General features: G+C 29.3%; 1 protein-coding gene across 1 annotated transcript; it reads left to right on the top strand.

Annotated features, from left to right (window-relative positions):
• Positions 1–10623: 10623 nt before the first annotated feature.
• On the top strand, positions 10624–16392 carry LOC110637854 (T-complex protein 1 subunit zeta 1). Its single transcript, XM_021788214.2, has 15 exons — positions 10624–10925; positions 11000–11063; positions 11592–11727; positions 12444–12595; positions 12688–12735; positions 12844–12936; positions 13558–13664; positions 13779–13893; positions 14002–14088; positions 14330–14534; positions 14705–14799; positions 15295–15363; positions 15452–15559; positions 15650–15768; positions 16016–16392. Exons 1-15 carry the CDS (start codon positions 10792–10794, stop codon positions 16089–16091), a joined length of 1608 nt encoding a protein of 535 aa, XP_021643906.1. The 5' UTR covers positions 10624–10791; the 3' UTR covers positions 16092–16392.
• The last annotated feature ends 347 nt before the right edge of the window (positions 16393–16739 follow it).

Here is a 16739-nt window from a genome sequence, read left to right on the forward strand (position 1 = left end):
TGAGACATGGAAGGTATGTTTTGGTGTGCTTGTCATGACTTAAGATGTCTTTATATAGAGATTGAGAAGACCAGGCTAAAGGAAAAGCTTCAACGGGGAAGGAAGCATCCCTTTCCTTTATTTGACAAGTAGACTGTAGGCAGTTGATTTCATCATATGTCATCACATACAGATTCTCATGTAAGGTGGGATATATCACTTTTCAAATTCTTTATATCACTTGTGAACTCATGGTTATAACATTAATATACAAAAGTAGTTAGCCTTAGTCATTTTTACAGATACTGTTCAAGAAAAAATTTTCAGTCCGAAATTTGCTGTTCTACTCGATCCATTTGACATGTGATTAGCTATCTATTTATATATTTACATTTCATGGAAATCTTATACTTATCCATTAGCATTTTCAGAACACTTAATATGCCAGAGGAAGATAAGCATGTAGCAACACAACTTGCAATGATTTACTTTTTATGATTGGATAGCCATAAGTAAATATTTTTGAATTCCTCATTTTCTACACAGTTGATGCTGGTAATTATCTTGCTCAAATTTTATGTTTATACGAAGCAGAATTCCTTAAATTTATAATAAATATAATGGATACACTTTAGTTGTCGATTCTGGTGGGTTTCACTATAACCAATGGTAAAAATAAAACCATTATACATTTGAATTTTATTCTCCAAGTTTCCATGAAAAGATGCTGATCAAGCAATTCATACCATAGAGTCAACACAAGAAATTCAGTAACAATTTCTTCCTATTTTATTCCTTCAAACATTTTGTTGACATTTTTCGATAAAGATTCTCAAAAAATACCTTTACGAGATTGATACACATCCTTCTTATGAAATGACATGTTTCTGGCATTTACTGAAAAAGCACACAAACAGATGAGTGATCTAGATAGATACACATCTACCATACTGTTTCATCTACTTTCAGCTCTTCAATTCCATTTGTCGATATTGGAATTTAAGTTGCTTGTTATCATTCTATCCAAACTCTTTTTCTAATGGTTCAAGTGGACTTTTTGTTGTTTTTTTTACTTTCATGGAGCATATGCAAAATTGAGAGAATACCACTCCATGAACCAAATATGCCCATATCTCCTCAATCCTTGCCTGTTTTTTTACTCTTTGCGTGTGTGTGAGTGTGTGTGTCACATTCACTCTTTTTTCTTCGTTCGAGGAAAATTCCTATGCTGATGCTGCAATCTTCATACGGAATTTTGATCTCCTGCATAACTGGCTTGTAGAAGAGATAATTAATGACATATATAACAGTTGCTATTATCAGATAACCACAGCAGCAGGAGTATGACAATTTCTAAAGTTTCATTTGATACTAAATTGTATCTTCTGCTTCCTTTAACAAAACAAGGTTCTTTGACACAATCTAGATCGTCCATTTGTCAAACGATTCACTGTTTTGGAGTATAATCTCCTCAATGGGGTAAAGAATACTACTGTCTCAAAACAATATGCAGTCTGTGTTTGTCAAAGCTCAAAAGAACTTTAAGCGTAACAGCTTACCTTCACCAGATGTTCTGGAAAAAGGAAAAAATGGAGAAGCATTAAGCATGTGACAAAAAAAGAAGATTCTCAAGATTTTATTCTTTGTACTTGCCTGAGAATATTTCGCCTTCCGTCCTCCTTTCCATTCTTCACCAACTTTAGTTAAACAATTTGATAATTTGTTTACGTCCAATATTTATCCTCAGCACCCGTTTAGATGCATGTAGTGCTGTAAATACAAAAAGAAGGTATGTGGAAAGAATTAAAGAAAGAAAATGGAGGAAAGAAGGTATGTGGAAAGAATCAAAGAAAGAAAATGGAGGAAACTTTTTGGAAGGGTTGGCATTTTTTAAGTCAGAACTCGGTGGATATAGATTAAAATTATTCAGCAGTATAAAGAAAATTCTAGTTTGAAGTTGAAAGCAGAGAATACATGCACATGAAAGGGATGAAACAAAGATTTCTGTCATTCTCCGAAGATAAGACTTTGAATTTGAATCATCATGTCTATCTCAAGACATCAACCACCTTCGCTAAATGAATTTGGTTGATCAAAGCGAGACAAAAAAATGCCACCATTCTGCAGTTTCATTAAAAAATCAGAATGCTTTCGGGCATGCTTTGTGAAAGTAGATTCACTAGAGGACAAACCTAAAAAGGGAAGATAAAGAAACATTTGGGCATGCATGCCCTGAATAATTGTTCAATGCATGGTTCTTAAACTTGAATGATATGTATCCCTGTTGGAGATACATTTTTACCATTCATCAAAGAGAGGGATGTAAAAATGTATCCACTGTATTTGGCAATGGCATGGCATGGACCAGAGAAAGGCTGAAAAGCCAACTTGTATCAATCAATGTCAGTCAGCAAAATTCATGGGTCTATTCCACTGCAAAAGGCTTCCCAGTTACCACACCATGCAATTCAGGATGATTCAAATGCACGCAGCCCCGCATATCCATGTAAGTTTAGTATGGTAGCAGGTGCATCTCTCGACTTGAGTAAATTCCCAAATTCAAATAATTCATCAAAATAAAACATAAAAAGAAAAAGAAAAAGAAAAAAACGCAGCCTTCCATTTCACATTTTAAGATAGCAAGAAAATTTTCATAAATTAATGTCAGGTCAGGTAAATGACTGAATGAATAATTTGAAGATAAAATGAATATTGTTCTGGATAATACACTTGAAATGTGGAATTTATCATCAAAGCTGAAAGAACCAATCTGAATTTTGACCAGTTATTGTGTTGCATTGTGGTCTAACTCAAAAAAGAAAAAGTTGTTTCATGTGTTAATCCTAAATCATTCAACAAAATTTGCACAGCAAGCCTAAAAGCAAAAAAGGGATAGAACTTACAAAAAGTTGATATCTTGTGGCTCAATTTTTTTTTTGGGTCATAGATAAAATTTGCTGCCAGAATGCAATATTCAGTAGGTCCCATTAAAAGATTTTATGCCAAAAATACAAACTGGTAAAATTGCTTACCTCTGAAGTGTAATCCTTCTTATCTCACCAAAATGCCATCTACAATTCACCTCACAATCACCAGAAGCCTCAAGAGATCGCAAAAGCTTAGATTCTTTTCATCCATCAGAAAATAAGCCTTTGAAACTGAAGTCCCTCATGGACGGGCAAATGGGTTGCCACCCCTATCTTTATTCTCCAAAAAATATTCCTTACTTTCTTCTCCTTCTTTTTGAGTTGACCACTTTCATCCAGACGTGTGTGTTCTGTGCCACATAAATTCTTTACCATGAACTTTCATGGTGTGATCAAATGGTTAACAAATGGTATTTCTATCCTTCTAGGGTCATTAAAAGTTTATTCCTTAATGCCACCAGATACCTGAGAGAGTGAGTGCTATAGTTGGATTTTTCTTGCTCATGGACTCAAGAAACTAGGAAAAAGATTTATGATGAGATCCACCAATTAAATCTCACATGTTTATATTTTAGATTAGGTATATAGTGGATTAAGTAAAAATTTCCTACAATAATAAGCAAGATCATACGGCAAGAAATCATTTTGTATCAATTAGAGGCAAATACTTATTTAGATTTGGTCCATCATAATATCAATCAATCAATATATATTAAAGCTGAAGTTTTAAAATCTATATCTATATGTATAAATGAAGCAGGGAGGATTCCTTTGCTGTTGCCATGTGTCATTCTTAATTTTGGTGCTGCCACACGGTATTATAAAGTAAAAAAGTTTTTCCTTACTCTGACACATGACTTTGTAAACTTTAATACCGTTATATGGCACTTACTATGTATAAATTATTATATTTAATAATTATAATAATTAATATAAGTAATTATTATAATTATTACTATTATTATTATCACAATTTTTATAGCTAACTAATTAAAAATATTATATATATTTCAATAATTTTATAAATTTTTCATTAATGATTCTTAAATTTTTAATTATTTCATTTAATTATAAAAATTTAATAATTATATATCTTAAAATTAATAAAATAATTTAAAATTATATTATAAAAGTAATCACTTGGAATTAAATATTTTGCCCTCTCTCTTATTATTATTATATATTTAATAAATTTTAATTTACTTTAATATTATTTTATTTTTATTTATCTTATTTTAGTACATATTTAATAAAGACATATTTTCAATTTTATATTAAATGATATATATACATAATGAATTATGAAAAAATGAAATAAAATTTTATTTTCATGGTTATGGTATCTATAAAGTAGTGAGGTTTTTTCTTACTGCTATCACGTGGCATTCTAAATTTTAATATTGTCATGTGACATTATAAAACAGTAAGACTTTCCTTTACTACTGCCACATCTCATTCTAAACTTTAGTATTGTCACGTGCCACTTACCATATAAAATTTATTATATTTAATAATTATAATAATTAATGTAAGTAACTATTATCATTAAGTATTTTTATTATTATCATTATTGCCATAATTTTTTTTGCTAACTAATTGAAAATATTGTATACTTTTTAATAATTTTATAAATTTCTCATTTAATGATTCTTAAATTTTTAATTATTTCATTTAATTATAAAAATTTAAAAATAATATATCTTAAAATCAATAAAATAATTTAAAATTATACTATAAAAGTAATCATATAGAGTTAAATACTTTGCTCTCTCTCTTTTTGATATATTTAATAAATTTTAATTTACTTTAATAATATATATATAAAGTATAAAGATTTTCCCTTGCCATATTACACTTACTATATAGAAATTATTATATTTAATAATTATAGTAATTAATGTAAATGATTATTATCATTGCTATTAACATTAAATATTTTTATTATTATTATTGTTATCATAATTTTTATGACTAACTAATTAAAAATATTATATATATTTCAATAATTTTATAAATTTATCATTTAATGATCCTTAAATTTTTTATTATTTCACATAATTATAAAAATTCAATAACTATATATATTAAAATTAATAAAATAATTTAAAATTATACTATAAAAATAGTCACATAGAATTAAATACTTTATCCTTTCTCATCCTTTTATATATTTAATAAATTTTAATTTAATTTAATGTTATTTTATTTTTATTTATCTTTATTTTAGTATGTATTTAATAAAGACATAATTTCAATTGTAAATTGAATGTTATATATATAGTGAATTATGAAAAAAATGAAATAAAATTTTATTTTCATAGTTATGATATATATAAAGCAGATGAGTTTTTTTTTTTACTGCTGTCATGTGACAATTCAAATTTTAATGCTATTCGTGGTATTGACACTCTAAACTTGAGTACTATCATGTGGTACTTATCATATAGAAATTATTATATTTAATAATTATAGTAATTAATATAAGTAATTATAACTATTACTATTACCATTAAATATCTTTACTATTACTATTGTTATCACAATTTTTATGGCTAACTAATTAAAAATATTATATATATTTTAATAATTTTATAAATTTATCATCTAATGATTCTTAAATTTTTAATTATAAAATGTATCTTAAAATTAATAAAATAATTTAAAATTATATGTAACACCCCTGATTTTTATATATTATTATTGGGCTTCGTGTAGGTATCCTCAATTCGCGGAAATTCGACAGTTGTCCGGATCTGTGAATTTCCGGCCAGACAGACCAGCTACCGGAAAAGTCTCCGAATTGGATCGAGATTTTGGCTACCCCACCATTGTTAGGCATCCCGAGCACGTTTCCGAAGTCGGAATCGGCAAAGGTAAACCCGAACCTTGCTTTTTCGTAATTTTCTAGTGCTTAAATAGGATTAAAAATCCATAAAATATTCGTGGTAGCTTAGAAAATTACGATTCTTTTTGCAATAGCTTAGTAATATTTATAAGGACCGCGGGGCAAAGTTTTATAATTTTTAGAGCTTATTTGAGCAGTTTTTGTAAAAATGATCAATTATAAGGACTAAATTGAAATTTTACATATTGTGATGGATGATTGATTTGATGGGCCCAGGAGGGGCTGTGTGATGTGATTGAGTTGTGGATATATGGATTGTGGATATAGAAGTGTGTTTTGAGCCCTTTTACAGGTTGGGTAGGTCCTAGGTATAGGGGAGACTCTGCCGGATTTTCGGCATGACTTAGGACGTATTGATCTTTTTCTTTGTTTGTATTGAGTCAAATTTATTAAATGATTGTAATAAAATTGTCAGGTGAGCCGGGACAGCCTTCTTCCTCCGCCCAGCCGCCACAGTGATTGTCATCAAGTCTGTGAGTAAAATATTAATTTTAATTGTAATTTCGATATTATTATATGTTCAGCATGCCCATGCATCACTTATATGCATATATTTATGTAGTTAAACTCTAGGCACGATTTATGTTGCATTGATAACTGTTAAAGTGCCATGGATGTTGTTGTGGTAATTTGGAGCAGTGTGCGTGCGTTGGCGTGCGTGTGATGTGGTGTAGACTATGGATAGGACGGGTAGTCACGGCTTGAGTTCTTCGCTGGGACCCGATCCTTCAAGGGGTAGTCACGGCTTGAGTTCTTCGCTGGGACCCTCGATTTGGTTTATTAAGCGAAAGTCCGGCTTGAGTTCTTCACGGCACTGAGTTGGATTTAAGAGAGTCAGATAGGGGATCAGCTCCCATATGTTATGATTGATGCTACAGGGTGCGTGAGTGCTCCAAATTACCTTTTTGATGTTATGATGTGAAAATGTTGTTGATGTTGCATTTCACTCTACAGGGTGCATTAATTTTAGATAGTTATAGAGATTATGGTTAAAATTGATATTTTACTCTCTGAGTCGAACGCTCACTCCTGTTCAATATTTTTTCTCAAAGCAGGAGGATTTTATTGTGGTTAACCTGCTTTTCTCCTTCGCAGGTTGTTTATCAATAGTTTTGTAATTTTATTTACTCCTAGAATTTCCGCATGTGTTAGAAATATTTAAATGATTCGGGTCTATAATATAAATTGTCATGTGGACTTGTAAAATTATATGCATGTTTGATGGATTGGATGAGGGAGCTGAGCTCCCATTTATTTTTATGCCAATATGAGTATGTGGAGGGTGAGCTGAGCTCCCCAATTGATGATATATTTTATTTACAGGTCGGGTGAGTCAAAAACTCCCCGTTGAAAGGTTCACTTTATGGCCGGACTCTGTCCGGTTGGTTTCTTGAAATTGGGCCCAAATGGGCCTTAGAGTTGGGTAAATGAACAGTTAGGCTTACTACGGGCCTCGGGGGCTTTAGGCTGGCCCAGGTCCTAGTGCCGGTCCGGCCCATAGGTTGGGTCGTGACATTATACTATAAAAGTAGTCATATGGAGTTAAATATTTTACCTTCCCTATTCTTTTTACATATTTAATAAACTTTTTATTTACTTTAATATTATTTTATTTTTATTTATCTTATTTTAGTACATATTTAACAAATACATATTTTCATTTAAATGTTCAACGCTACATATATAATGAATTATAAAAAATGAAATAAAATTTTATTCTCATAATAATTATGATAATATAAGAAATTTATATTAATATTTAATTTTCAATATTTTTGATATTTTTTATAGTATAATTAATAATTAATTAATATTATTACTTTGATTAATATTAATCATGCTATATTATTTTATTATTATTTAGAAAAAATTTTAAATTATATGTATATATGTGCCAAATAATTTTATTAAAATTTCTCTAATTTTTATTAATTAATTATACAATTTTTAAAAGTTATGATTAAGTTATTAATTTCTATATAAGTTACATAATTATTTAATTATTACACTTTTATTATTATTATTATTATTATTATTATTATAAGTGTTTAGAAAGATCAATTTAATTGGAGATAAAAAACTAAAAGTTAATTAAATTAATTTATTTATTATACCTAATAAATATATATATTAATTTTATATATGTTTCATTTTTGCTTTCTAATGAAAACGTGGTTTAGGTTTTTGTAAAACAATTTCAAAATTTGATCGAATTTTAAATCTATCATATTTATGCCAAGTGACAATTTTTAATTGAATTTATGGATGACAATTTTTTTTATATTTCTTAAATAATTGTAATATATAATTATTATATAATTTAATTTTCTTAATATAATTATTAATTATTTTGATTTTTCATATTTAAATAATGAAAAAGTATTGTATATTAAATATAATTGTTACTTATTATGAGGTTTCTTAATTTTTAATTTAAAAATATCAATGATAATTACTTTAAATGGGAATAAAATATTTTTAAACACATTTATCATAATTAAATTTATTATTTAATTGTTGATTATTTGCTAACTTAAGACATTTTAATTTTAAAATTCAATAAATATTATCATGACTATCCAATTATTATTATAACTGAAAGTTTAATTTTCTTTAAAATATCTGTTTCAAATTAGAATTAAATATATTTAAAATTTTATGAGAAATTAATGATGAATTTTCTTCTAAATATGTCTAATTATTAAAGGCAATGCATCATCTATTAATTTTTTATTTTTTTTTATAGAAAAAGTCAACTTTAAGTTTTTTTTTTATATTTTCTCAACAGCTATAATATATAATTATTAAATATGATCATCACACCTTATCATGTTTCCTGATTTTTAATTTAAAATTTTCAATCATAATAAAATTAAAACTAATATTTACTTTAAAAAAAATTAATATTTAAAAGTTTTCTCTATTCCTTTTATAGACTTAATAAATTTTAATTTATAAAATATTATTTTATTTTATTATTTTAAAATAATTTAATAATAATTATTATTATTATAATTATTATTATTGTATACAAAGAATAACGTATGGCCGTCACTATTGAGGTCATTGATTTGAGAGCAATTATCAATATATTCACTTAAAATTTATTATTAATATTTTATAATTTTAATATTTTAAATAATAATTTTTTAATAAGCTTTAATCATCTAATTAAATATAATATAAATTCTCTCTCTATATATATATTACTGTGCATAGTTTATTAATAAGAGTTTGCCACTTAAACTATTAAAGCTATTTAAAAAATCACAATGCGACACAATCTCTTTATTATTTTCATTTTTATATTTTATATAAAAAAATAATTTTTTGTATTAAACATAATTTTTTCCCTAAATTTCAACTACCAAAATCTTATCTCATATAAAAAACATATAAATTTTTTTTAGTACAACATCTTTTAAAAATTTTAAAATTCTTAAGTTATATAGTAATAATATTCATTAATTGTTCGTTTAATCATTTACTTTATATTTATAAATATATTTTAACTTAAGTCAAATTTAAAATTAATCTAATCATATTTTCGCAATCCCACATCCTAAATATGAGGAAAAACTACAGCGGTTGGAGCTTTAAAATCAAAAGAGTTAAAGCCTTAAAGAAAATTACAACTTTTCAATTTCTTCTGAGTCATTTTCTTGGTAGGAAAAATAAAGAAGTAAGAACTTGAATCTTACTTTACTTTGACAAATAATTGATATATCTTTAGCTATTAAATCAACTTATACTTATCACATTTTATTTATTTTATTTTTAAAAAAATTTAAAATAATAAAAATAAGTTAAATACAAATTTCACTTGTTGGTGCACACTTCATAATAAAATGAGATTTAATTTCATCTCTTTTTCCTTTGAAGAATCAAAAGACAGATTCTATAATTATTTTGTTTTTAATAAAGTAAAACTTACAATGTAAATGAAAATCATTAGATAAATTAATAAGGTGTAATTTAGTGATAAAAAAAATAAAGATTATATTTGATAATAACTTTTAAAGTAGTATTTAATATTTTGATTATCTATTTTATTTATATTGTATAATAATATAAGTATTTATATTAATATTTAAAGGTCAAGAGTAAATTATGAAATATTACTTATTATTTTTTTATTATTTTACTTTTAATAATTATTTTTATTAAATAAATTACTAAAATTATTATATAAATAACTAACTATTAATAATAAACATCTCACAACCCCCAAGAGGTGAGACGAGATAGTAGGATTCTTTCTCCAAACTCAAACTTAATTAGTATTTACATAATCTGAACTTATCATAAATCCGATTAAATTTTATTTTTAATTCTTTAAATTCATTTCAAATTTAATTATTATTATTCATAAAATACCTAAACCCATTTAATTTTATATATTTTAATTAATAATCTATATAAAAAAATATTTTTATTAATAATTTATATTTTAAAAGTTATATAAAATATTTAAATTTTATTTTATATAAAATAAAATATATAAAAAATTATAAATATTATTATAAAAAATATATATTTAATTAAATATTTATATAAATGAATTTAAATAATAAATATTTAATATATAAAATTAAAATTTAATTTGAATATTATTTTTAAACCAAATTCCCGACTATATGCTATTTAAATTCCTCTCATCCAAAGTTGCTATATCGGCTAGGAAAATAATTGATCGGTACTAGAAAAAAAAAAAATCACAGAACGCATCGTATCGAAAACGAAGAGCGGAGCGGTGGAAAATTAAAACGATGCGTTTATGTCGGAGCGCGGAGGAATTTTACTCAAATAGTAACAATCAAACAAAGAAGTTCCGGAAAGCCCTAAAACCCACACTTTCTTCTTCCTACTTCCAGTGCTTTGTTCAAACCTTGGGCAACATTCCATTCTTCACATACCTAAATTACAAATAATATATTCTCTCTCCACAAACCCTAAGGCCAAGAGGAGGAGCAGAAGAAGATGTCTCTGCGAGTGTTGAACCCTAATGCGGAGGTTCTGAACAAATCGGCGGCGCTTCATATGAACATCAATGCCGCCAAGGGCTTGCAGGACGTCCTCAAGACCAACCTTGGCCCCAAAGGCACCATCAAGATGTAATCCCTCTCTTTCTCTTTTGTTTTCTCTTTCTCTGTTTTTGATTTGTTTACTCTTTATGCATTTTTATTAGGCTTGTTGGTGGAGCTGGAGATATCAAGCTCACTAAGGACGGTAACACTCTCTTGAAAGAAATGGTTAGTTTTTATTCTCTTGATATTTCGATCTGCATTGGATTTTCTGTAGAAAAATTAAGTGTATTGGCCTTCAGAATTACAAGCAGGGCTAGGGCTTTATTCTCTCACTTATCTGTTTTTAGATTTACTCATTTGACTTTCGATTCAATGTTACTTTTACAATTTGTAGTATGCTTTTGTGCTCCCGTCAAATTTCAGTGGAGAAAATTGAAAATATAGTGTTTTTTTTTTTTAATTTTTTTTTTAATGTAAGGATTTACGATTGCTGGCAGGAATGAAACATAATGTGGCGTGTTGGTTTTATGTGCCAATTGAAAGCAGCTCGCATTATTGTTGCTGGATGAGATTTAAAATGAATATGTCAAAAAGAGAAGGATGTTAGTATTGGAAATGCTTTTGTTTAAGAACACCAAAGACATGCTAAGGAAATTGATGAATATAATATTTTGTTGCAGCCTGTTTCTCTCTCATGTTCATCCAGATATTGCCTACTGAATATCGTTGTTTATATTTTCTTAACTGTTGTAGCAAATTCAAAACCCAACTGCAATTATGATTGCAAGGACAGCTGTTGCCCAAGATGACATAAGTGGAGATGGTACTACTTCTACTGTGATCTTTATTGGAGAGCTTCTGAAACAGTCTGAACGTTACATTGATGAAGGTTAGTTTAAGGGCCTGTTTGGCATTACTGTTGAAATTGCTGTTAAGAAAATCACTTTTTTAAATATACTAGTTAGAGAGAGTTAAAAAATAATTAAAAATTAAATTTGATTAGTTGTAGTAATGAGAATATTAAAATAACAAAACAGTTTTTTTCAAATTGCTTGTCTCAACAGTATCTAAAATAGTTTTTTTTTATTCAGAAAAGCAGTTTCAGAGCCTGAAACTCAATGTCAAACAGGGCCTTAAATTCTTAGCTGCTTTCAGCCATGTCATTGGTCACTTCATTTGTTCTTGCTTTCTCTCCCTTAAGCTCATTTCATCATTCGTTCATTTTCCTTTTTTTTTTCAATTATTTGTCATTTTCCACTAACTTTTATCTTTTCCACTCATTCACTTCATTATTGAAAATATTGTGAACTATAAATGAAGAAATAATTGTCTGAAAAATGTTGAATAAAGTAAAAGTTAAGTTGGTGTCTTCCAAGAATTTGTGTGTGCATGCTAGTATGAACTTACAATGTGCTCTTTGTCAGTAAATGAAGTAATGATTTTGACTTTCATCTTGTCTGTTTGACCTCATATATACTTTACAGTATATTTAATTAATCCTATTAGAATTTATTGACAAGGTATCTTTTCATTCCATTGCTCCTTTTGTTTTGTTCCCTTATAAAAAACTGAAGTTATGCTTGAAATTTTTTTTTCTTATTTTAGGTATGCATCCACGTGTTTTGGTTGATGGTTTTGAGGTTGCCAAAAAAGCTACACTCCAGTTTCTTGAAAAATTTAAGACTCCTGTGGTTATTGGTGATGAACCTGACAAAGAGATTCTAAAGATGGTAGCAAGAACAACACTAAGAACCAAGGTAAGTTCGTGGTTTGTTTTTACTACTCATCTTGCATATTAAACTTGCAATTTATTTTTTATCTGAAGTTGACATCTTGTTTCCTCAAACAGTTGTATGAAGCTTTGGCAGATCAATTAACTGACATAGTTGTTAATGCGGTGAGTTGCCTTCCAGTATTGATCATTTAAAGGCTGCAAAATCAGGTTTGAAAATTTTATTCTCTGGTTAACTTTATCTTATTTTAATTTGTTTTGAACCTATGACAGGTGCTTTGTATTAGTAAGCCTGAGGAAGCTATAGATTTATTCATGGTGGAGATCATGCACATGCGTCATAAATTTGATGTTGACACAAGGCTGGTAAGTTTATCTTTCATGTATGATTCTCTCTTTTACACAAGATGCTTTCTTGATATTACAATTTTTATGAATTGTTTTAAGTTTATTCAGCTCAAAAAGATATGGAAGGGCCATTGCCTTGTTTGATGATAAACATCATGCTTTGAGTTGAAGCAGGATTTGGCTGCTTAGAATTTGTGCCATATGAAGTATAAGTCTGTAACAAAATTGGTGTTTTAAGTCAGGAATTGTTAGATCATTGTTTGCTTGTTGTTTATCATATTCCAATTTTTAGGCAATACCTATACGAGAGTTAACCTAGTCCCACAATTGCTTAGGTGTAAAAACAAAGCAATGAAAGATGTTCACTGTTTTAGCACTCTTTCACAAAGTCCTATTTGAGTTGGTTACTTGGCAATGCACAGACCATCCTAGATGGTTTGTGGCCTTCCATGATGACTGTCTGAACTAGAATTGTTTTCTTTGAAATTAAATAATTTGCTGATAAATGTATATCCAGTATGTTTTCATGATTCATTGAGGATGCAATTCTTTCTACCTTGCTACTTGTTAAAATGGTAATTCTCATTGTCAATACTGTGGGTGACCTTTAATTTTTTTGCGTCCTTGGATCTTTTCCAGGTTGAAGGTCTTGTCCTTGATCATGGTTCTAGGCATCCTGACATGAAGCGGCGAGCTGAGAACTGTTTCATCTTGACTTGCAATGTGTCTTTAGAATATGAGAAAAGGTAAAAATTAAAAAGTGACTTATATTCAGCAGTGCCTCATCTTCAGTTAATTGGATATAGTTCCTTGACATTTTGAAACTAATTTTTACACTTTGTTTCTCCTTTTTCCCCTAGTGAAATAAATGCAGGATTTTTCTACTCAAATGCAGAGCAAAGGGAGGCAATGGTTGCAGCTGAAAGGCGTCAGGTTGATGAAAGAGTGAAAAAAATCATTGAACTTAAAAACAAGGTCGAGCAACTTAAACAGTGTTTTAATTTATGACATGGCATATGTGACATTAGTGTATCCAATATATAGTTGTTTTTGGAAATATTGCTAATTATTTTACTCATGCAGGTTTGTTCTGGTAATGACAACAATTTTGTTGTTATTAATCAAAAGGGTATTGATCCCCCATCACTGGACCTACTTGCTCGTGCAGGGGTAAGTCATGGAACATCTATACCTTTATTGTGCTAGTGCATATGAATAGTTAATGCATACTAATTTGTGGTATCTGTAAGCTGTAACATAGTTTAATGTCTTGGTGATTGGTATTGAACTATTGTTGCTACATTTTCGGTGGCTAGAGTTTATTTTATTACTATCATTATTGTTATTGGCTTGTTGCTGCTTTTTCTTTGCCTTGCTTGCACTTGTGGTGTGCTAACTTTGGCATTTATAGATAATTGCCCTTCGAAGAGCCAAGCGAAGAAATATGGAACGCCTGGTTTTGGCTTGTGGTGGTGAAGCTGTGAATTCTGTTGATGATTTAACCCCTGATTGCCTCGGTTGGGCTGGATTGGTTTACGAGCACATCCTTGGTGAAGAGAAATATACATTTGTGGAAAATGTGAAAAATCCTTATTCGTGTACAATCTTGATAAAAGGTATTGAAATGTGTACATAACTTTGCCAAACTTGTTTAAATTTGTATATCTAAAATGCTGTTCTTGGACTTTTTTTTTGTTTTGGTCACTTGTGCCGCAGGACATATATTCTTAGCATGTGCTATCTTCTAATTCAAGGGGGTTACTCATTTAGTTCTTAAATGTTGCAGGACCTAATGACCACACAATTGCCCAAATAAAGGATGCTGTACGTGATGGCCTAAGAGCTGTCAAAAATACCATTGAAGATGAAGCTGTTGTGCTTGTAAGTTCTTCTCATAGAAATCTATGATGCATGTGTTTGCATCCATGCTAGAATAAAATGATTTTGTGGTATTCTATACAGCATGTACTTTTGGTTTTATAATCATGGATTTATAAATTGTCTTAATGAATATTTTGAGTCCCATAATTTAAAAATTTAACATTGATGTATGTTGGATGAATTTAATAAATAAAATTTATGTGTATGATGACTGAGCTTTCAATTTTGGTATACATACTTATTGTACTTTTGTAAGGAAATACATTGATGACTTTGAAATTGAGATGTGATCCTCATTCTTCAATGAAATATCTGCAACAACTACTAAACATGCTCTAAAAGTATTTACAGCAAGTTATGTGTTTTTTGAATTTGTAATTTTCTTTTGCTGTCAGTAAGGGATTGAGAATTAATTCTTGTCTTTTCACTGTTTTGTTACAAAATCTTGCTAAAAATTTTTCTTGCTCTAGATTTGATATGTTGTCTGTGGTCCAGGGAGCAGGAGCTTTTGAACTTGCAGCCAGGAAATACCTAACAAATGAAGTAAAGAAAACAGTTAAAGGGGTATAAAATCTCTTCATTTTTCCATAATTTGGATTATTATTCTTGTGCTTGCTTTATGCATTTTTGGTGTTTGTTAAACTTGGAGCAGCGTGCTCAGCTTGGTGTTGAAGCTTTCGCTGATGCCCTTCTCGTGGTGCCCAAAACACTTGCTGAGAACTCTGGTCTTGACACTCAAGATGAGATTGTTTCCCTTACGGTATTTATGCATGGAACCCACCATCCACTTTGTTTTTTAACATACAAAAGGAAATAAAACTAATTCGAGTTTGTTTGCATGTTCATTCAGGGAGAGCATGACAGGGATAATATTGTGGGAATAAACCTGCAAACAGGGGGCCCTCTTGACCCCCAAATGGAGGGCATCTTTGACAACTACTCTGTTAAACGCCAAATCATAAACTCTGGGTATGAGAGACTCACTAGTATTACACCCACAACCCCCCTCCCTTCTCTCCCCCCTTTCTCTCTCCTCCTCAATGGTCCAGATTCTGTTGCCTTATTATTGCTGCCTGCGTACCTTCATTTTATGCAACTTTATTAAATATGCTAACGAATTACAAATGAAGTGTCCTTTCCCAAGTCCTAAAGTTCTCCATTTTTAAGCTCTTAATTTTATGTAATTTAGTGACAATCATGGTGTTGTATCTTGCAGGCCTGTTATTGCATCCCAGTTATTATTGGTGGATGAAGTGATTCGGGCTGGGCGGAATATGAGGAAACCAAATTAAAACTTGAGAATTCTCCGGCATGTACTTTTTGCCTCTGCTTTCTCGATGTGTAACGAAGTCAAGTGATGTAACGGAGGATGGTTGTGTTTTGGAGATTGTGCTAGGGAGAATGATCTTGTGGAGTTTTGTTTAGGAACGAACACTCACCATGTTATGTGCTTATCCGATTGTCTTTCCATATTAACAACCATTCTTTTGAAGTCGCACATTGGCTGGCCGATAGCCCCTGAACTAAAATTTTACGATGTTTGGTTGGAACTATTGCAAGGGAGTGATTATAGGGTCTGTTTGGATGGCTGCAGATTTGAAGTAAAGATGGATTTTGATGTGTTTCAAGTACAAAATCAAGAAAATATGAATATAGCGTCAAATTTAAAATGTCTTTATTTCAAATCCTTATTTGTTCAAATGAACTTAATCCTATTTTTTTTTTAATTAATGTTCAATATACTATCTACAACGGGGAAAGAAAAACCAAATTCGCGCAAAGTCTGTTCATTCCCAATAAACTTTTCTGTTTTCAAAAAAAAAAAAAAAAACATTATTTTGTTCATTTTAATACTTTATGCATGGTAGTTGCAAACGCTACCATGCGTAGAGATTCAAACATGGCACCATTGGATACATCCATTATCGTCAGCAGAAGTC

The sequence above is a fragment of the Hevea brasiliensis genome, chromosome 16 (assembly GCF_030052815.1).
Source record: "Hevea brasiliensis isolate MT/VB/25A 57/8 chromosome 16, ASM3005281v1, whole genome shotgun sequence".
In the NCBI taxonomy this organism is placed as follows: Eukaryota; Viridiplantae; Streptophyta; class Magnoliopsida; order Malpighiales; family Euphorbiaceae; genus Hevea; species Hevea brasiliensis.